General features: G+C 37.8%; 1 protein-coding gene across 2 annotated transcripts in view; it reads left to right on the top strand.

Annotated features, from left to right (window-relative positions):
* Positions 1 to 23,783, top strand: part of LOC136873953 (magnesium-dependent phosphatase 1) — a 207,717-nt gene that overhangs the window by 80,767 nt on the left and 103,167 nt on the right. Inside the window, exon 4 of one of the 2 annotated variants that reach the window (XM_067147349.2) lies at positions 7,047 to 7,260. In XM_067147349.2, coding sequence (XP_067003450.1) covers positions 7,047 to 7,221 — 175 coding nt within the window. In that variant the 3' untranslated portion in view covers positions 7,222 to 7,260. Of the gene's footprint in view, positions 1 to 7,046; positions 8,749 to 23,783 lie in introns of those variants that run through there. The other variant, XM_067147347.2, reaches the window with a different exon arrangement.

Genomic DNA, 23,783 nt, shown 5'->3' with positions numbered 1-23,783 from the left:
ATGGATTTATATGAAATAAAGTGCATGTTTATTTTTGGTATCTGCATGTGTAACTATTCATTTTGAAGTAGGCAAAATTAAACTACTGATATATATTATTATTTATTTAAGCCCACTAAGGAGCGCTGATGACTAGTTCTTCCTCGAGTAGATAGAGAACAAGCACAAGAGTGCTTTGTTTACATAGCCTGCCTGCTTCCTCCAGCAAGTCAGTGCTTGTTCTACATCAGACATTAAAGATTTATTTCTTTGCCTGAGGTCCTAAGTCAACTTAAAGACATCATATTAAGACAAGAAGATCATAACCATAATTTTTGTTATTGTATGTATTTTAATGTTATAATTGTTCCTGCAACATTGTCTTTGTCTGGTATGCATATGTTTATTATTATTATTATTATTATTATTATTATTATTATTATTATTATTATTATTATTATTATTATTATTATTATTATTATTGTTCATGTTTGTGGGTTACTGTAGTCACGTCCTAGTTCGTGAACCATGGAGAACGGCTGAGTGGCCTGGTAAGTGGTCCTGAGAGTCGGGATACCAGTTGCTATGGAATGGGAGTGGGTATCTCGGACATATTCTGAGTCGTGGCCCTCCTTGTGCTCAGGCGGCTAGGACTATACAATTCACCGGTGGTCCATAACCCGTTAGAGGAGAGATCCTCACTTGGACTATGTGCAAGTAGGGCAGCATCCTGCTTCATGAATTAACTGAGCTCAGAACACTTTAAGCAAGCCTCGGACCTATGGGAGTAATAGAGTCCCACTCCCATTTGACAGGCGAGGGACTCCTTGGAAACAACTTGGCGAACGAAATGGAATTCGTTGGGGAGCTATCAATATTAATGGGGCTTATGGAAGAAAGAAGGTAGAACTGGCTGAGTCAGCAAAGAGGATGCATCTGGATGTGCTAGGAGTAAGTGATATTCGGGTAAGGGGAGATAATGAGGAAGAGACAGGAGATTATAAAGTGTACTTGACGGGTGTTAGAAAGGGAAGGGCAGAGTCTGGGGTAGGGCTCTTTATCAGGAATACCATTGCACGCAACATAGTTTCTGTTAGGCACGTAAATGAGCGAATGATGTGGGTAGATTTATCAGTGGGAGGAATTAGGACAAGAATTGTGTCCGTGTATTCACCATGTGAGGGTGCAGATGAGGATGAAGTTGACAAGTTTTATGAAGCATTGAGTGACATCGTGGTCAGGGTGAACAGCAAGGATAGAATAGTGCTAATGGGCGATTTCAATGCGAGAGTTGGGAATAGAACTGAAGGATACGAAAGGGTGATTGGTAAATGTGGGGAAGATATGGAAGCTAATGGGAATGGGAAGCGTTTGCTGGACTTCTGTGCTAGTATGGGTTTAGCTGTTACGAATACATTCTTCAAGCATAAGGCTATTCACCGCTACACATGGGAGGCTAGGGGCACCGGATCCATAATAGACTATATCTTAACAGACTTTGAATTCAGGAAATCTGTTAGGAATGTACGAGTTTTTCGCGGATTTTTCGATGATACAGACCACTATCTGATCTGTAGTGAACTAAGTATCTCCAGGCCTAGGGTAGAGAAAGTGAAATCTGTCTGCAAACGAATAAGAGTAGAAAATCTCCAGGACGAGGAAATTAGACAGAAGTACATGGATACGATTAGTGAGAAGTTTCGAACAGTAGACAGTAAGCAGGTTCAGGATATAGAAAGTGAATGGGTGGCATACAGGGATGCTGTAGTAGAAACAGCAAGGGAATGCCTAGGAACAACTGTGTGTAAAGATGGGAAAAGGCGAACATCTTGGTGGAATGATGAAGTCAGAGCAAAAAGAAGGCTTATCAGAAATGGCTCCAAACAAGAGCCGAGGCAGACAGGGATTTGTACGTAGATGAAAGAAACAGAGCGAAACATATAGTTGTTGAATCCAAAAAGAAGTCATGGGAAGATTTTGGTAATAACCTGGAAAGGCTAGGTCAAGCAGCAGGGAAACCTTTCTGGACAGTAATAAAGAATCTTAGGAAGGGAGGGAAAAAGGAAATGAACAGTGTCTTGAGTAATTCAGGTGAACTCATAATAGATCCCAGGGAATCACTGGAGAGGTGGAGGGAATATTTTGAACATCTTCTCAATGTAAAAGGAAATCATCCTGGTGGTGTTGCAAACAGCCAAGCTCATGGGGAGGAGGAAAATGATGTTGGTGAAATTATGCTTGAGGAAGTGGAAAGGATAGTAAATAAACTCCATTGTCATAAGGCAGCAGAAATAGATGAAATTAGACCTGAAATGGTTAAGTATAGTGGGAAGGCAGGGATAAAATGGCTTCATAGAGTAGTAAAATTAGCGTGGAGTGTTGGTAAGGTACCTTCAGATTGGACAAAAGCAGTAATTGCACCTATCTATAAGCAAGGGAACAGGAAGGATTGCAACAACTATCGAGGTATCTCATTGATTAATGTACCAGGCAAAGTATTCACTGGCATCTTGGAAGGGAGGGTGCGATCAGTCGTTGAGAGGAAGTTGGATGAAAACCAGTGTGGTTTCAGACCACAGAGAGGCTGTCAGGATCAGATTTTCAGTATGCGCCAGGTAATTGAAAAATGCTACGAGAGGAATAGGAAGTTGTATTTATGTTTCGTAGATCTAGAGAAAGCATATGACAGGGTCACTATACTGGGGGACTATGGAATTAAAGGTAGATTATTAAAATCAATCAAAGGCATTTATGTTGACAATTGGGCTTCAGTGAGAATTGATGGTAGAATGAGTTCTTGGTTCAGGGTACTTACAGGAGTTAGACAAGTCTGTAATCTTTCACCTTTGCTGTTCGTAGTTTACATGGATCATCTGCTGAAAGGTATAAAATGGCAGGGATGGATTCACTTAGGTGGAAATGTAGTAAGCAGTTTGGCCTATGCTGACGACTTGGTCTTAATGGCAGACTGTGCCGAAAGCCTGCAATCTAATATCTTGGAACTTGAAAATAGGTGAAATGAGTATGGTTTGAAAATTAGCCTCTCGAAGACTAAATTGATGTCAGTAGGTAAGAAATTCAACAGAATTGAATGTCAGATTGGTGATACAAAGCTAGAACAGGTTGATAATTTCAAGTATTTAGGTTGTGTGTTCTCCCAGGATGGTAATATAGTAAGTGAGATTGAATCAAGGTGTAGTAAAGCTAATGCAGTGAGCTCGCAGTTGCGATCAGCAGTATTCTGTAAGAAGGAAGTCAGCTCCCAGACGAAACTATCTTTACATCGCTCTGTTTTCAGACCAACTTTGCTTTACGGGAGCGAAAGCTGGGAGACTCAGGATATCCTATTCATAAGTTAGAAGTAACAGACATGAAAGTAGCAAGAATGATTGTTGGTACAAACAGGTGGGAACAATGGCAGGAGGGTACTCGGAATGAGGAGATAAAGGCTAATTTAGGAATGAACTCGATGGATGAAGCTGTATGCATAAACCGGCTTCGATGGTGGAGTCATGTGAGGCGAATGGAGGAGGATAGGTTACCTAGGAGAATAATGGACTCTGTTATGGAGGGTAAGAGAAGTAGAGGGAGACCAAGACAATGATGGTTAGACTCGGTTTCTAACGATTTAAAGATAAGAGGTATAGAACTAAATGAAGCCATGACACTAGTTGCAAATCGAGGATTGTGGCGACGTTTAGTAAATTCTCAGAGGCTTGCAGACTGAAAGCTGAAAGGCATAACAGTCTATAATGATTATGTATGTATGTATGTATGTATGTATATTATTATTATTATTATTATTATTATTATTATTATTATTATTATTATTATTATTATTATTATTATTATTGTACCGGGAGGTACACCTCTACGCCGCGCATTCAAAATTAGCACCTAAAAGAACTCTTCTATTGGCAAAATAGGGAAACTGAAGCTATACCTACTTAGAAATTTACTCAGAAGATGTCACCACTAAAATCTGATGTAATTTTGTTATTGTGAAGTCTCCTGAACTGTATGAATCTCTACTTGTTTTGTTTGCTATCCATCCAGAAGTTTGGGCATTCTTCCACAGATGCCACTACTAAAAACTATGATCATGCACACTGGTGGGAGGTATAAGAACTCATAATTCAAAGAAGTTTTATATTCATAAGTTTTTGGTTACTGATTGATGTTCATTTATTTTTGAGTTGGCAATATTTCCTTTTTATTTCTGCCAGTTTTGAATCTAGCCAATCCCCATTTTCTGTAATTAATTTTCTACCAATCACAGTCTTCTTCTTCGATTTCGAGTGTAACTTTTAAATTAACCAATAAAATTGAGAGAGTGTGGCTGGTTTATTCGTGAAAGATCTCGAACCTTCCCTGAGGGTTTATAAACTGCGGCTTGGCACGTCTCTTGGCCAATTGAACGTTATCTGACCTAGTGTGTATGTGTCAAAGCAGGAGGCGGGCGGCCTCTTTCATCTGGCAGCAGTACATCAACAAGGTAATGGCCACATAACATCTTTCTTTCTTGCTAGCTCCGCAGTTTAACCCAAGGGAAAGGTCCGAACCATTAACTATGTAACCGGCCTTCTAAAAATGTAACTTTCTGCCGGCTTATGTAAAAACTTCATAAAATCTTCAACTGTAAATCGGGGATAGAGAGTGATGTACCCTCTCGAGCTCTCCTTCATCTTGGTTTGAGGTGACTACGTTTCATGACTGTTTTTCATTCTGTAATGTGGTAATATAATTTCTATATGAGTCACCTCAGTAGTTTGGGAATAGCCCCTGTTTCATCGGCCTAGTGCCATTTAGGTTTTAAGTGTTCATCTCCAGGAGTGCAAGTATTCGCCTCTTTATTTTGTGTTTGGGCCGTTAATTTAACCTGTTATTCTCCCACGAAGGCCCAGTAGGTTGGGTATTGAATACCCCGGTAAAAAATAAGTTCCATTTGTAAATAGTGCGTTGTGAGGCCGGTAATTGTAAGTTGAGGTTGCCTCGAGTAGGCTTGGAAAACTGAGAGCCTGTTCACTCTTTTTTTTTTTTTTTTTTTTTTTTTTTTTTTTTTTTTTTTTTTTTTTTTAAAAGATTTATGAATGCCTCTTGAAGGCTAGATGTTGTAATTTTGGGAGCAAGTGCTCCAGGAATTAAGGGGATTTCTGCCCTTGAGTGAATTTGTGCTCTTTGTAAATTTGAGCTGAGAGCTCAAGAATTGTAAAGCGAGGGGCTTGAAGCCCAGGACGTATGGAATTCACTATATTGTATTTTCCTTGACTTGTTTCTAAATTGCCAATTGTACCTGTTACGTTGTTATTAGTTGATTTTTGAAATTCTAAAGAAATATAACCTTTGTTAAAGTTTTAAATTAACTTTAATATTGTAGTTAGACCCATTCACCCCGGCACCTTCTTTCACCTCTTTCTGCTCCACGGGTAACCCCGGAACAATTATTATTATTATTATTATTATTATTATTATTATTATTATTATTATTATTATTATTATTAACTTTATTGGCCACATTGGACCACTTCAGTCTTCCATGTACACTTTTTCTTTGAAGGTACAGTTTGATTCTTCTTATCTGCCCAGTACTTATTCCTTTGTTCTGATCGCAGTGTTCTTAATTCATCTGAAATCTTTACAGGCCTCCTGTGCAACATTTCAGTTGAAAATTTGTAATTCTTAAGAAGGGTGGTAATTTTATTCTTGTTCACTGCATCTGTAATTTTGAGTCCAACTGTTTTGAGATCCTCTGGAATTTCTTTGATCCAGTGCCCTCCTGTTTTCTTTCCCAGATTTCTCATCACTAGTTGTCATAAAACCCTGTTTTCTGGTAATTGTTAGATGTGAAAGGAATAAGAGATTCTTTTCTTCTTCATTGTGCTGGTAACTGGGTAAATCTCTTGATAAACATTTTAATTGGGGAGGATTCTCCAGACTCTTTCAACTTGTTACTTTTTATTTATGCAAGTTCTAATAATTCTTCTTTCACTTTTGACGAGCTGATCAGTTCTTTCATTTTTAATTTGGAACAAGGTTTTGCAAGCATAAGTGGCTTCGGGCAAAGTTACAGTTTCGTAGTGTTGGATCTTAGTGTCTATTGACAAGCATTTTCCTTATAAATTGACTAGGTTAGAAATTGTGCTTTTGTTCATTTTGTTGTTTCTATTTATCCATGTTGCTTTCTCACTTAAGTTGTGCATAATGATTTCTCCAAGGCTAGGACTAGGACTAGGACTATGTTAATTTTTTGATCATTTATAATGACTTCATTTCTGTCAAGGGGTTTCATTGGCATTATTTCAGTTTTCTCAAAGGAAATCTGTAATCCTATTTTTAATGCAATTTTCTGGAGACTGGTGATTTGAGCATGGATTTCTTCCATGTCAAGGGCTAAAAGAGCTAAATCATCTGCAAACCCTAGGCAGTTTGTCGTTATTGAGGGTTTTGCTCCAATTTTGATTTTAGGTGGGTTTTCTTTTTGCCAGACTTTCATGATGTAATCTAGAGCCGCATTGAAGAGCAATGGGGATAATTCGTCACCTTGTCTGAGGCCTGTATTTATTGTAAAAGCATTTGATATTTCTCCCCTGAACTTTATCTTTGAAATTGTGTTGGTTAAAGTTAGTTCAATAATTTTTGTTAATGTAGGATGAAGGCCATATGATCTGAGGATTTTTAAAAGAGTGGAGCTGTGTCTACTGTCATAAGCCTTTTTGAAATCTATGAATGAAATAAACAGCTGTTTATTTCTGGTTTGTAATACATATGTTTTGGTTATTATATAATCTGTGTGATTTTTATTTGGCTGAAGATGGCCACTAAGTGGCTGAAACTAGTCCCAAGACTGATGTAATATCATTACTTGATACATTGTATTGAAAAGGTGTCAATTTATTTCTTATAACTGCACTTCATTATGGAACAAAAATAAAAATTATACCTTATAATCTCCCTTTTGTTGCTCCCTCTGCCCACATTGGCCTGACATTGTGTCCTTCCTTATGTAAATCAGTATTTATGTATTGATACTGATTGAGTTTTTAAAAATCTCTGTTTACAATTCCCAGGTTTAAGAAGAAGTCTGGCATTGACCTTGAAGATATGCTCTTTTTTGATGATGAACATCGAAATATACGAGATCTCAAAGCTCATGGAGTAGTTTCAATACTTGTTCAGAATGGTATGACCATGAAAGTTGTTGAAGAAGGTTTGAAAGTATTCAGTACTGAACGGAAAAATTAGATCTTCATCTGTTTCTTCAACAGATGTTAAACGTCAAAGGTACCTTTGTAATTTTATTGTGATATTTTTTCAGCAGGCCTGATTGGGTGAGGCAATATTTAAATAATTTGGATTTCACCTGTACCTTTTTAGGATATGTAAAATGGCTGAGCCATTATATATATATATATATATTTTTTTTTTTTAAACATTTTTTTTAAAGGAGAAACAAACCCCTTCCTTTATAGCTACAGGTATACTCATTGGGCTATTGCCTTTTAACCTCTACTCTCCCATCTCTTTGTACAATATCTGCTTATTTGAAAAATGTGTTAGAGCTCATGGTGACAAGATAATCACTTCTTCACAATGAAGCATGATGATGGATTCTAATGCATACCTGGAGTTGTTCTTTCCCAGTAAATAAAAAGAACAGAAACTAAAACAGACATAAAAGTAATCACACATACCGAGCACACGTAACTGTTGACCTCAGTACTGTATATTAAGCCTATAAAGAAAAATGAGACCATAACATCTATCCTCAACACTTCACTTGTAAGGAAAGCTTGCCTGAGAAATAAAATTTGATACAAAATTAATATAGCAACTCTTGTCATAGTATAATAATAATAATAATAATAATAATAATAATAATAATAATAATAATAATAATAATAATAATAATAATAATAATAATAACAACAATAACATAAATTATTGATTTTACATCCCACTGACTACTTTTATAGTGTATTTGAAGGCACTGATTTGTCAGAATTTTGTACCACAGGATATCCTTTAAATCATGCTTTTTTTCTCCTTCTTTTTACGTCGCACTGACACAGATAGGTCTTTTGACGACTATGGGATAGGAAAGGCCTAGGAATGGGAAGGAAGTGGCCATGGCCTTAATTAAGGTGCAGCCCCAGCATTTGCCTGGTGTGAAAATGGGAAACCATGGAAAACCATCTTCAGGGCTGCCGATAGTGGGGTTCGAACCCACTATTTCCCAGATTAAATAATGCTAGTGTTGAGATTAAGGATGGTGAAAGTCTTTACCTTCCACTCCTCCAATGGCTTTTTGACATAAAATCCTAGTCCGAGGATTGAAAAGAGATTCAGTCTTCAACAAGTTATAACAGAGGAACTGTGTGATGAGAGGTAATAAATCCTGTTGTGAATGCCAAGCAATACAACTGAGGGAGTCGTCACACCAACAGTGTGATAATTCAACATGCAGGCCATCTCTTAGGCAGCGGTCACCTTAACAGTTGTAGAACCCTTTAAGGTCTCTATAAGCCATAGGTTAACTTAACCAGCTGATCTGCTTCTCATTATTTCATGAAGAGTTGTATCTACTATAAAATTAGAACAGAACATTATTTTCATCTAATGTATATTTTGCATTTTTTCAAATTACTGACAATTGTAATTAATTCATTAATTTTTTGCTCTCCCTTTAAAAGAAATGATTTGTGTTCTGCTTTGACAAATGTATTGTGTAATTTGATGAAATAGATCCCCAGTGGTACCATAAAAACAAAACGTATTGGGCCGATTGCAGAAACGATGACTAGTTTTAAGCCTTAGACATCGTCTACCTAACCAACGCCTAAATCGTTCACGATCTTCCATTGCATAAACAATGTTCAGTCGATGTTTAACTAGACATCCCTTAAAGTTTCAATTTTGGTTTGAAAATGGATACAGAAGTATCTTTCATGCAACTCTTTGCTTGTCGCAACCAATGAAATTCGCCGGTGCGCGCGCCGAACGCCAGTCAGCTGTTTGTCTTCCTACACATTACTCAAATATGGCTGAGCATGACTTGCCCACAGATAAGAGTATCGCTTTCGGTGGAAATTAAATCTCATCATATTATCGACACTAAAGCGACACGGCACCGTACGGGGAAGTGTAGCTTTCATTATAGCGTTGTTACAGTGAGTGTAATCTACTCATAAATATGGTGTGTTGTACGGGCCATATAGATGTAGCTTGCATTCTGGAGATCGTAGGTTCGAAACGCATCATCGGCAGCCGTGAAGATTGTTTTCCGTAGTTTCCCTATTTTTACACCAGGCAAATACTAGGGCTGTTATTATGGCCACGGCTCTTCTTCCTCAGTCCTCTTTAAATGATAATCACCACCACTTGCCTTTTCCTATCTGATAGTTGCCGAAAACCTATGCAATTATATATATAAAAATCCCATACAACCTACTTTTTAGTTTTCACTATTATGTGTGTTTACTTGGCAGTAAATATAAGTGAATCCCTCCTGATTGATATATGTGACAGCCCTCAGACGATCGGGACACATAATTCTGATATGTATGTAGTCGAAGTGACCTATAATTCCATGGAAATTACCTCATGTACATAATAAAATATATCGGTTGCCAAGAATTGTATTCAAGTTGACAGTTACCGGACTGTCACTTTGTCAGTCTCAAGAAACAAGTCTCTCGTAAAGCGAAACCTTATTTTATTGTTATCTCCCCGTGCATGTCAAACGAATTGCTGCGATTTAGCAGCGGGCGACCCACAGAGAGGCCGTCGGACTAACCTTTCTTTCCGGAGCCGTTTCAACATGATCATACAAATTACATATTTTATGGTACATAACCTATAATTGTGATTCACTCCTCTCATTTGAGGTTAAACAGTGCTCTCGGCAGTGTTTAAACATGACCGGTTGAACATCGGTTTTAGACAGTGTCTAAGTGATAAATAACGTCTCTGCAATGCGGCAGTTATGCTTAGGCATTGTTTAACCGTAGACATCGTCTAAATACCGTTTCTGCAATCGGCCCATTATAATTTACTTGCTGACAATTGGATGATTTTTTCCTATGATAACTTTTTGCCTGAATTCACTTTTTCCTGTAGAATTGTACATTGATTTTGTCTTTCCTGCTTCAAATATTATTATGTCGAATCTAAATTCAATGAGATAGACAGGATTCATCTGATAAATTGTATTATAGTCTGTGTCAAATGGGAAATACTTGGGTCTTGAGAGGCTACTTGGAATTGTCCAATAAGCAGTTGCTATGTTGTCAATGCATTACACTCTGCAAAAAATATAACTTACTCCAGACCAAAATATTTTACTTCATAAAAATGGCCATAGAAGAAACAGCTTCCAATTTGACACATACTATAGTCTAAGATAAAAATTCAAAAAGAATTTAATTGTATAAAGTCCACCTGTTCAATACACGTGTGCCATCTGATAAATGGTCTGTCTAAAAAGCTACATAAGACATGTTTTGACCTAGCCTAGAGGTTATCATCAGCTAAAATATCATAAAGAAGAAAGACATACAAAAACCGTGATACATAAAAGACATGACATAAAATACAATCACCGAGCTCGATAGCTGCAGTTGCTTAAGTGCGGCCAGTATCCAGTATTCGGGAGATAGTAGGTTCGAACCCCACTGTCGGCAGCCCTGAAAATGGTTTTCCGTGGTTTCCCATTTTCACACTAGACAAATGCTGGGGCTGTACCTTAATTAAGGCCACGGCCGCTTCTTACCCACTCCTAGCCCTTCCCTGTCCCATCGTCGCCATAAGACCTATCTGTGTCGGTGCGACGTGAAGCAACTAGCAAAAAATAAATAAAATACAATCAACAAATGCAATGGAAATCTATGTTTAAAATGTACATAGCTTCAATCTTAAAATACAATCAAGAAATGCAGTGGAAATCTGTGTTTAAAATGTACATAGCTTCAATCTAGGATGAATGTAGTTGTAACAAGTGTGGGTCGAAACCGTATTTAATACAACTAGTGATTGGCTGGAGGAAATACTTAAAAATTGTGAAGACTGTTAAATGTTGTTCTCTTTGTCATGCTTCTGTAAACTGAGTAAAGTTTTGAAAAATCTGTTACATTCCACATGTGTGGAAGTCAACACCGACCCAACCTGATCTCTACAAGCACACAGCTGGAGGAAAGAGGAAATCCTGGCTATACTTGTATTCTCAACGAAGGAATGTAACAGATAGCGCCAAAAATATGGGAGATTTGAATGTGTGCTGTGGTGGTTTCTTGCGGGTAGTTCCTATGCTAAACTTAACCGTCTTGGTCCCCACTGCAAGCCCTCAATGTCTGTAACGGGAATATAGAAACACCCTGTATGTCTTTCTTCTCTATTTTGTCCGGCTCTATTTTGTCCAGAGGGTCCCGGGTTCGATTCCCGGCGGATTCTGGGATTTTAACCTTAATTGGTTAATTCCAATTGCTCGGGGGCTGAGCATGTGTGGCGTATTCAGCATTAGAAGTCATCCTAGGTAGGGCCCTCATCTTCACAGACATGCAGGTCGCCTAATAGGCTGTCTACGAGAAAAAGACCCGCACCAGGCCTCTATGGAGTCCATACGTCATTATTATTATTCTCTATTTTAGCTGTTGATGACCTCTAGGCTAGGTTGAAACATGTCCTATGTAGCTTTTTAGACATACCCTTTATCAAATGGCAAACGCGTATTGAACAGGTGGACTTTATACAATTAAATTCTTTTAGAATTTTAATCTTAGGTATTTAAAGTCAATACAGAACCGGAATGAAGTTCATTACTTGTAATACATATTATAGTGATAACAATGATATATTTTTCTCAGCATCAATCTACATTTTGACACATATACAAACATAAACAAAATGCACTCAAAACTGTCATATTTACAGTTTCCAAGGAATAAAAATACCAGTATAGGCACAGTAACCAAAGAATAAAAAATGTTGACACAAGGAACATAAACTGGTGTGTGCTCTGTTTAGTCTCTGGATGTGACAAGTATATTGGCAATAGTATGTTTTTAAAATATTGTTATTTAAAGATGTGAAGATATGGAGAGGAACTATTTTTGTATTTGGGATGGATAAGTGATCATAATATGATGTGCCTTGAGGTCATATGCTGAAAGATTTTAACTTATAAAATGGAGAGGATGTTTAATTATGCTTATTTTTACTAGAAATTATAATTTTCCATATTAATAAAGCATGTGTATTGAATTCTCATCTTGTTAATTTTGTAGTCTTCAGAATAGTTTGCAGACTTATATACTGTAATAAAACACTCTGTGTGGTATACTTTGTCCTGTGGCAACCCATACATTGGGAAGTATGAATAAATAAATAAATAAATAAATAAAATAAATAATTTTGTTTATCATATACCATACTGTGTATGTTTAGTCTAACCTGAAATAAATTTTCTCCGTGGTTTCCCATTTTCACACCAGGCAAATGCTGGGGCTGTACCTTAATTAAGGCCATGGGCGCTTCCTTTCCACTTCTAGCCCTTTCCTGTCCCATCGTTGCCGTAAGAGTTATATGTGTCTGTGCGATGTAAAGCAAATAGAAGAAAAAAAATTCATTGTATCTGTGACTAGATTAGTGCCATTTATCTCCCTACAGTAGTAGATTACAAGTACTGTATAGTTCATGTATTTCTTGGATCATCGACTTTATCGACTTTTAAAATATCAACAAAAATGTTTTCCAATACTTATGCTTTCAGTATTGAGATAAAAAAAACTCTGATAAATTTGTGTTTGGAAGTCTTCTGTCAGTATTAAAATGGGATTATTTCTCCAGTGTGTTCATCAGAGGTCCATAACTTCATGTGTTTTTTTTTGGTTTTTTTTGTTTTTTTTTTTTTTTAGAAATGATGTCACTTCAAATATGAATATATATGCAAAAATTTACAAAACTGGACACATTGAAGGGACTGTCAGGACAATGGCATTAGAGTGTGTAGTTAACACCACCTTTCCAATACTTATCTTTCCTCATATTTAGGAAATAAACATTACAACAGGCGTTGTAAGATGGGACATGTTTCGCTTAACTGTCGTAAGCATCATCAGCCAAAATAAATCTTAGCCTAAAGTTAGGTCAGGGCCCCGAACCTAGTGTCCTTAAAATATATGGTACCCTAAGAATCAACATTTACATTTAGAAAATCAAATAGGCTTAAAACTAGTGTGAAAAAACATAGAATGTTACAACATGGCTAAGAGAAAAACACACAATCATGTTGAAACAGAGGATAAAAACAGAAAGTACAATACAGAGCTGGTAGTGAAATAATTACAATCATTAGGATATCATTGCTACCAGTCAGTCAATCAGAAATGTTCAAACATAAAACAAGAGTGAAAATATCTAAGAGTGTTCATCATGGCTAAGTGAAAAAAACACGTAATCATGTTGCCAGAGGTTAAAAACATAAGGTACAATACAGAGATGGCAGTGTAATAATCAAACTCATTGCTACCAGTCAGTTAATAAGAATGTTCATACATAACAAAAATGATGATTATATTCTTTTGAATGAAGAAATAATTAAATCTTACTCTTGTATAGATACGTGAGTCGGGCAAGAGAAATCACATATTGTAGCAGACATGGAGTAGTAACACTTCAAACAGGATTGATCATGCCTTCTTATTAGTAGTTAGTGGGATGTAAAGCAAATAACATTATTGTTATGTGACATCATCCAAACAATTACACCTAGCAACATATCAAGTAAATACCATCATTACGAGAATCTATCATCAAAATAAATTTTAGAAAGCCATTATTAAACTTGAATAAATGGAATTTGGGAAATACAGGATCTCTTTGAAAATGAAGGACCTGGGATTTTTGATAAAATAAAGCCAAAACATGGGATTTCCCAGGAAGTACAAGAAAGTTGGCAACTGTTGAAAAGGCACGATGTTTCGGAAAGTAATAAGGTCAGCACGGTTTATATTAGAATGACACTATTTATTACATACGTAAATCACAGATGGATACAGTGAAAACAATAGACATGGAGATTACAATTGTGACGTGTCAGAATGGAGAAAGGAACCATAGAGCGTAGGTGGCGCTACTTGATGGTGGCTCAGCCAGAGTCATATGAATATATATAAACATTCTCAACACCCCGTCTCGAAGGCTGAACCAGCTTCACCGTTTCAGTCTTCTGACACCCAGACATTCTAAGCACTTCCAGTGCTTATCCTTCAGTAGTCCCTTGGTTAATATGTCTGCAGGCATCTTCTCAGTTGACAAATATTCAAGATGGATGTCCCCAGATGAAAGAGCCTCTCGTACAAAATGATGTCGCACATCAATGTGCTTAGTCCGAGAGTGGAAAACAGGATTTCCAGCAAGCTTCTGAGCTCCAATGTTGTCGTTATATAGCTGTACAGTCAACACGCTGTTAATGCCTATCTCCCTTGCTAGTCGTAGTAAGTGCACTGCCTCTTTTGAAGCCTCACTCAAGGCCACAGGCTTGCAATCAGACATTCGAAAGCGATCTAAGATGTCCATAACGTAACCTTCCTGTTTCAAGGTGATACCGGATTCATCTTAAGAAAACTCGATCCCGAGACAGTACTTAATGTCTCCTAGGTCTTTGACCTCAAACGACTTTTGTAGAAATTTGTAGACCTCATCAGTTTCCCTCGAGTTTCGTGAAAACTAAAATGTCATCAACATAAACTATGATTAGGAGAGCATCAGCATCTGAACCCTTCACATAGACGCTTGAATCGCCGGGCGTTGGTTTGACATCAAGCTTTAGTAGTTGCTCATTCAAACGGTTAGTGCCAACAGCGGCCAGCCTGCTTCAAGCCCTACAGAGCCTTTTTAATATGGCATGCACAATCCTTGTTCAGTATCTTCAGCACCCTCTTGGCTTCGGCTATGATCTCGGATGTTACATCGCTGTCCTGTACGATGAATTCGAGTATTTCCCTGGTGTAGTTTGGTACCTTCATAAAGATTTCCTCTTCAACAATTCCATTCAGGTATGCAGTTGCTACATCGAACTGGACATACATTCCATGATGAGCAAAGAGCGCAACAGCTATTCGTATTGAGCTGAGTCGTGCTACTGGTGCGGACATTTCAGTATAATCTATACCTGGCCAACTCTAGCCTTCCTTCTTGTGATCTCGTCATTTGCTCCATACTTATTCCTACGGACTACATGACTTCCAATTGGCGTCCTATTTTCTGGGCAGTCTGTGAGGTCCCAGGTCTTGTTTCTTAGAAGACAAATTCATCTGCCATCGCCAGCATCCACTCATTTTTCTCTGGACCTGAAAATGCCATCTGAATTGGAACCTCAGCCAGACATACCGAATCAATTTTTCCTCCACCATGTTTCTGGTAAAGCTTTCGAGTCTGCCTCGTGTTCCCAAATGAATCATTTTTGGTCTTCCTGGAACATGTTGAGATTATCGTATTTCTGGTTCATTTTCAAAACCAAGAAATTCCTCTTCTGAACTATCTGAATCTTTCATGCTTTCTGTACGTTCTGTGTGTCTAGGGGCCTATTCCACAAAAGTATGGTCTTGTACATTACAAGTTACTAGTGTGGGTTCTTGTAACGAATGGAGTTGTACATTTAAGTCTCTTGTATATTACCAGTGAATTGTTACAAGTTTCACAAGTGACGACATATCAATGAACATACTACATCATAGCATGAATCAGCTGTTTATCTTTGTATTCCATTTGTTGAATTAGATTATGCTTGCCTCATTTATCGTCATATCGTATTTTAAGGTAAGTTATGCAGCAATGATTCAAAGAACTAATATTCCTGTGAGTTTCTTAATGCTACGATGTTATTTTTCAGTTTATTTCTTTGATGATAGGAAATTACTCCGTTATTATCACCCATTCTGTTCTCCCGTGATCCTCACATATGTTCTACGATAGTCTGACATACCTTGGTCAGACATTAGGAATCAGATGCCGCTAATAACGATATACGGCCACCAAACTTAACTGTTACGAAATTGTAAACTCTGCATGAATTATTGTTCAAATGATGTCAAGAGAAACAAAGTTATTCATTTTGAAGAAAATAGAAAGAAGGAAAGATATTCGTTTCACTGCATTCAACGAAAGTCTGAAAAAACAAGACAAAATAAATGGTTGGATGGAAATATTTGACTTGGGAAAAGCTCATGGAGCTTTTGAGGGGAAAATTTGGACATATGAAAGAGATATTCTGCTCATTAATGATTCCAGGAATGTCTTTCTTGGAACATGTTTGTTCAGTATTTTCAGGCCAATGAACAATTTAAGGAAATTTTGTATAATTTATTGCAGCTACCACAGAATGAATTGATCTACAGACCGAAGATTTTGCCAACCCATGCATATCTGCAATACCATAGTATTGACCACGATTTCCTAGCCAATGTAGTGTTGTTAGTAACTGTTGTTTAGCAGAGAGAGATGTATTTCTGTTCGTAGGATGTTTTAACCTATGCCCAATATCTATCAAAAGTTCTTCCACTTGTATTGTGCTTAACCTAAAACATTCATTGTATTCAAATACAGTGTTAAACTGAAAGTTTATTCTTTCCCTGTACAGATGGTAGTTTTCATTTTCATCACCATCACTATCACTACTGCTAGACCACATACTTATCAAAATGTATCTGAAATAAGCATATTTAAATAGCACTACCGGTAGTACATTTATATATTATTGTCCTTTCACTGGTAGAGAATACTTCCCAATTCACTAGTAAGTTACAAGTACTAGTACTTTCGTGGAACACACCCATAAAAATTCACTGGTAATTTGTAAGTATGGAGTAGTAAAGAACAACTGTAGAAAATTCTTTTGTGGAACAGAAACTCTGGTTTGTACTAGTTAGTAGAGAATTTACTTGTAATGTACAAGACCATACTTTTGTGGAATAGGCCCTAGGAGTTATGTTTACATTGATGAAAGGATCAACCTGCTCTGGCTCTATCTTGGGATGATCTTCATCAAAGTGCTCTACATTTCGGCGCTGACTTGGGAAAATATCAAGCCTATATTTTTGCTCTTTTTTGTCTCCTTTCAAAAACTTCACATCACGTGAGATGTCCACTTTTCGTTCCTGTGGTACCCAAATTCTGAAACCTTTGGACTGCTCCACATATCCGAGGAATATGCCCTTTTTCCCCGAGGGTCAAATTTTCCTACATTCGGCGATCAATTTAGGCAGTAGGTTTCGTGATTCAACTACAGGGAAGAATATACTGGACGTGGTGCTGGTAAAACCAGATGAGCTCTATAGAGAAACTGAAGTAATAGATGGTACTAGTGATCATGAAGCTGTTTTTGTCGTACAATAGAAGTCCGATAGTCCGGCACGTTCGGGACCAGCCCGGTGCCGGATTACCGAAAATGCTGGACAATTGGACGGTACCTCTTACTACGATATAGGTTAAGGTGTACAGTGAAGACAGCTGTAACACGGCGTTTTGCAGTAAAATGTTGATCAGCAGAATCATTAGTTTAATAACTTTAGCTCAAAATTAGGGCAGCACCAAATTTTCATTCAACACATTCAGTTTACATACATGTACTGTACAATATTTTAGTGTGACTTAAAACAATCTTAAATATCTTCCTGTTTTAGAGATCGTTGTCGCTTGGCATAAAAGTTATTTCTGATGATATGTAAATCATTAAGTTCAGTGGCATTATAATTAGTATTACACTGAGCAAAAATGATGAATTTATTTATGGACTATGCGGCTTCTGCCCAGCTCATTCTCTCCTTTTCTTCGGTTTCCTCAAAAGAGTCACTCTCTTCGAGATTGTGTATAGGTTGAGGGTTTAATGCACTTTGGATAATGTCTTCATCAGTTAGCTCCTGCTCGGTAGGTTCATTGTTATCCATTTGAATCCACTCCGTGAGTTCTTCTTCAGATACATTATCCAAAGGATTGTTGTTGGTTACACTTCTTACAACATCCAAAACTTCAGACACTGATTCGGGATGTTGTTCCTCATCAACAGTCTGTGCTGTTGAATCAAATGTAGGATCCGCAGTTCGCCAAAGTTTTCCCCAGCACCGTTGTAAAGTAACATTTTTTACTTGAGCCCAGGACAGTGCGACAGCACTTTTTTTGAAATTCAGTTACATCGCACTCAGTGTATAACAGGCTGCGAACGAAAGAACTCCTATAAAAACATTTATACCCCTTGATCCATTGGCTGAATCAGTGACGTAACATTAGGCGGCAGAAGTGTAGCAACTACTGGTGAATGTGCTTTACAGTTGTCCAAAAGTGGATGGCTTTGCTGTCTTCTGGTAGACCAAGGTTTTTGAAGCTTTCTTTGACTTGTGGCACAAAATGATGAAAGAACCAGTCTTTGAATAGGGTGGCGGTCATCCACGCATTTGATTGAGCGTCATAATGAACAGGCAAGTTCGTTACATTTTTTAATGCCCGAGATTTTCTAGATTCGCCAATTACAAAAGGAGTTATTCGGTGGCTTCCAGACGCATTAGTACATAGAAAAACTGTCAATCTGTCTTTGTTTTGTTTTTTTAACCCTTTAGCCGCCTTTTCACCTCCCGCAGCTAGAGTAGATGTTGGTAAGCACCGCCATAGTAGGCCTGTTTCATCAGCATTGTAGATCTGCTCAGCTTTTAGATTATTAACTGCCGTTATTTCTTCAAACTCATCTTTGTATTTTTCTGCTGAATCTTGGTTTGCTGAAAGTGTCTCTCCGGTTACATCAAGTCTTCGAATTCCATGCCGAAACTTAAAGTTTCTAAGCCAACCATGAGAAAAATTGCATTCACTTTCTGCAACACCTAAGTCTTGTCCAAATTTTTTTGCCTCTTCAACAACCATTGGCTCCGTTACCGCCTTTCCTTTGGAACATACTGCACTGAACCATTTGTACAATAAGCTATCTAATTATTCCAGTTTTGTTTTTTTGTTTTTTTTTATGTTTGGAAGCCAATTTTTCAATTCTTACCGATTGAGAAGCAAATTTCATTAGTTCACCTTTTTTTAATGTCGTAAATGGTTGACGAGCTAATATTAAATTCATTCAACAAAATATTTCTATTCTCACCTTTCTCCAGGCGTTTGATGATTTCCAGTCTCTGGTTGATGGTCAGAGTTACGTGCTTAAATTTCTCTCCTGATTTGGAACTTGAAGAAGGTTTCGGCTTCGAGAACAATGTCACCGCTTAAATACCAAAAAAACTTCCACAGGGCACTTTGATATGTATTCGAAACAGACTTTCAACGTGTTAGGTCGTGTTACGTACATCTCTTCAACACGTACTACATGTACGTAACACGACCTATACGTTGAAAGTCTGTTTCGATTACAATGCGGTGGTGAAAATTCAATATTCTTTGATATGTAAGTTCACTACACTATTGTAATACGGATCCTAGCGAAAAGTGCTCGCAATCAAAACAATGAACTGAACCTGTGTGTGGTGATAGCCACCAATGCCGATTGTGTCTAACAATAGCAGATGCGTAGTGGACACTTCCTGGTGGTTTTGAACCGCTCCGTGTGCTTTAACTGTCACAAACATAAACAAATAACATTAAAAATCCTGGAATGGTGCCGGACCATCGAGTGTTCCGGACTGTTGGATGCCGGAATAATGGAATTCTACTGTAGTTAAAAATACATGTGATAGAAAGGAAGGTCTTAAAAGTAAGACTATTGGGCAGTACCATATGGCTGATAAAGCAGGAGTGTACAGACCGTAAAAAGGTAGCGCTGACGCCGATTCAGAGTAGTTTCCTGTTGCTTTCAGCCGAGATAGCAGTATCAACACAAGTAAGTCATGTTGAGTATTATTACAAGGCCATATCAGTCAATCATCTACAGGGTGAAGCGAAATTCGCGCACTCGGGCATGTTAATCGTCAACAGCGATTGCAGCGCGTCCTCTAGAAGAATTTTTACATACATACTACGATCCTATAAATGCACGAACATTCGTTTTCATTGGTCAGCTTTGAAAGACGCCCTTTCCACGTCGTGGGCGCGAATTTTGTTCGCACCACTTCATCTACTAGCTGCGTTACGTGTTCAGTGTTACTAAATTTTGTAAATGTAGGATACATATGACTTAAGAAACGGTGTCTTACTGTATTACAGTATGTAATGTCCGACGGAAATTAGCAAATAAAAAAGTGCGCCTCAACCCAGGATCGAACCCTCGACCTCCTGCATACTAACCCAAAACTCTATCCTCTGCACCAACTGTACAGCACGGCTGGTATGTGCTGACAAAGGAGTTACCCTACATGTGGTTACAGTGTTGCCAGATTGCCACTCTTCAACGTTCTTTTTCTGCCCGTATACTCGTAGGACGAACTTTTGTGAGAGACATTTTTTTTTTTGCTGACATGTGAGGAGTCGCGCTGCGACGCCCGAGTGCGTGAATTTCGCTTCACCCTGTATATAGTACCATATCTGAAGTACTTATTTGATTATTGTTTGCATGAAAGAGCTATACCAAATGAATGAAGAGTTGCTATAGTAGCCCCTGTGCATAAAGGAGAGGGCGATAGACATAAAGCTGAAAATTACAGGCCAGTTAGTTTGACATGCATTGCATGTAAGCTTTGGGAAAGCATTCTTTCGGATTATATTAGACATGTTTTCAAAATTAATAACTGGTTTAAGAGAAGGCAGTTTGGGTTTAGGAAAGGTTATTCCACTGAAGCTCAACTTGTAGGATTCCAGCAAGATATAGCAGATATCCTGGATTCAGAGATCAAATGGACTGTATTATGATTGACCTATCTAAGGCATTTGATAGAGTAGATCATGGGAGACAACTGGCAAAAATGAGTGCAATTGGACTAGAAAAAAGAGTGACTGAATGTGTGGCTATATTTTTAGGGAAAAAACCCTCAGATAATTAGAGTAGGCAAAGTTTTATCTGTCCCTGTACTAATTAAGAGGGGAATTCCTCAAGGCAGTACTATTGGACCTTTATGTTTTCTTATATATATATATATATATATATATATATATCAATGACATGTGTAAAGAAGTGGAATCAGAGATAAGGCTTTTTGCAGATGATGTTATTCTGTACACAGCAATAAATAAGTTACAAGGTTGTGAGAAACTGAAAAATGACCTTGATAATGTTGTGAGATGGGACAGTAGGCAATGGTATGATGATAAACAGGGTTAAAAGTCAGGTTGTGAGTTTCACAAATAGGAAAAGTCTTCTCAGTTTTAATTACTGTGTTGATGGGGTGAAAGTTCCTTTTAAGCACCTAGAATTTAATATACGGAAAAATCTTCTTTGGGGTAATCACATAAATATGATTATAAATAAAGGGTACAGATCTCTGCATATGGTTAGGAGGCTATTTAGGGGTTGTAGTAAGCATGTAAAGGAGAGAGCATATAAGTCTCTGGTAAGACCCCAACTACAGTATGGTTCCAGCATATGGGACTCTCATCAGGATTAATTGATTCATGAACTGGAAGAAGAAAAAAAAAGCAGTTTGATTTGTTCTGGGTGATTTCCGACAAAAGAGTAGCATTACAAAAATGTTGCAAAGTTTGCGCTGGGAAGACTTGGGAGAAAGGAGACGAGCTGCTCGACTAAGTGGTATGTAATACCAATATAGTTGTTCCGTTATTGGACAGTATAAATTTTCCAGCTAACTCATTCCTGGTTTGCAGCGTTTCGCCCCAGTGTGCTAAGTTGGGCTCATCAGTTAGGAAATAGCACACCTACCAAGACGTATGGCTAGTGCATACCGTGGAGGCTACTGCATAGGCTACTTGGAGCCACCGGCAGTGCCAATGCACTATGAGTGACTCTGTCTCATTTTCAAAAATTGGTATGTTCCGAGCTGTCAGTGGAAAGATGGCGTGGAATGACATCAGTAGACGAATAAGTTTGAGTGGTGTCTTTAAAAGTAGGAAAGATCACAATATGAAGATAAAGCTGGAATTCAAGAGGACAAGTTGGGGCAAATATTTGTTTATAGGAAGGGGAGTTAGAGAATGGTATAATTTACTAAGGGAGATGTTCAGTAAATTTCCAATTTCTTTGCAATCATTTAAGAAAAGGCTAGGAAAACAACAGATAGGAAATTGGTCACCTGGGCGACTGCCCTAAATGCAGGTCAGTAGTGATTAACTGATTAAATATAATGACATCCAAATTTTTCAAATTTACATACATTGGAACCTTTCCAGTCCAAGCTTCGTAAGGAGTTCGTCCACCCAGTTTATTTGTAGCGCATCTGTTCCTAATGTAATTCGCTGTTCCAACGGCCTCTGCCCAGAAAGGAGGAGGAAGTCCGGACTGCATTAATAAACATCTGGCCATCTCAACGAGTATATGGTTTTTCCTTTCCGCTACTCCATATTTATAGATTCACTAGCAACATATATACACTAAACTTGGACATTTTATTGACTATTTTAATTGAATTGATCGGTACTATGACATTTTAATCTCATATAACATTTCATGCATTTAACCACATTTTACAATGAATATTATTGCATTGTACATATAGTTCACTTTATTAATTTTATTACTTCACAAGAAGAGATGTTCCAGGGCATTTGACATATAAGTGTACTTTATTTAGGCTGATGATGACTCAAATAGGGTCGAAACTAGTCCCTAGCAACGCATTATGATGTAAACATAAGAATTGCAGTTAATGTATAGTATTGAATAGGTGGAATAAAACATTCTGTTTAACTAAATTATATGTTGCCATTAATGTTTTCACGGCCCATGCTTATAGACATACTAGCTGATGTACCCGTGCTTCGCTACGGAATTCTACATCGTATACCGAATTCTAGATTAGGTAGTGTACACGTTGTGAGCAAGATTGTATTAAATGCGAAATTTGTATTAAATAGAAATGCGACGGGGAAGTCACCAAACGTCGTTTCATATGAAGACTGAGTTAGAGAATGTTCATTGTAATGATAGGCCCGCTTGCCTACCATCAGTCACAATCAGGTTGGGGAGTTTTTTATTATAATGGCAGAAACTCGCTCTCCACCTGCCTTTTTACATCCTCAGTGCTTTCATATGAAATACTCGATCAAATGAAAAACCACACACTTTCTCACTTTTAACGAACAGTACTACACTGCCGATCTAACAGTCCAAAGTTCCAGAGCTGGAATGACCAAGCCGCAGACAGCCGTGATCCATGAACACCGTCTTTTTTTTTTTCGGCGGGGGGTGGGGGTGGGGGGGTTGAATAGCGAATAGTGGAGAATCCAAGGGCAAAAACTATGCCCTTTTACTAATCTGTTCCCTAGGAGTACGCAATGAGTTGGAAAATTTCAATTCATACACTGGTGGCGGGAAAAGCTATCTGACATGGAGGCAAATTTATCTTCCAAGCCGGAGAAGAAACCCCTCTTCACTGCTAATTTAGAATAAAATGAATATAGAATTTTATAAATGTGAAGAGGAAGAAGATTTTCTTAAGAAATGTCTCTTTTCAGGATTGAATTTTTAGTTATTTAGTGAAATGTGCTACTATAATTTGGAATTGGCCTAAATTGTAATTCTCTTTTGCTAGTGACTTTATGTGGCACCGACACAGATAGGTCTTATGGCGACGATGGGATAGGAAAGGCCTAGGAGTTGGAAAGAAGCGGCCGTGGCCTTAATTAAGGTACAGCCCCAGCATTTTCGTGGTGTGAAAATGGGGAAACCATGGAAAACCATCTTCAGGGCTGCCAACAATGGGATCCGAACCCACTATCTC

The sequence above is a fragment of the Anabrus simplex genome, chromosome 5, assembly GCF_040414725.1.
Source record: "Anabrus simplex isolate iqAnaSimp1 chromosome 5, ASM4041472v1, whole genome shotgun sequence".
Taxonomy (NCBI): domain Eukaryota; kingdom Metazoa; phylum Arthropoda; class Insecta; order Orthoptera; family Tettigoniidae; genus Anabrus; species Anabrus simplex.
Note: the sequence above shows the minus strand (reverse complement) of the source record. Positions and strands in the feature narration are given on the sequence as shown.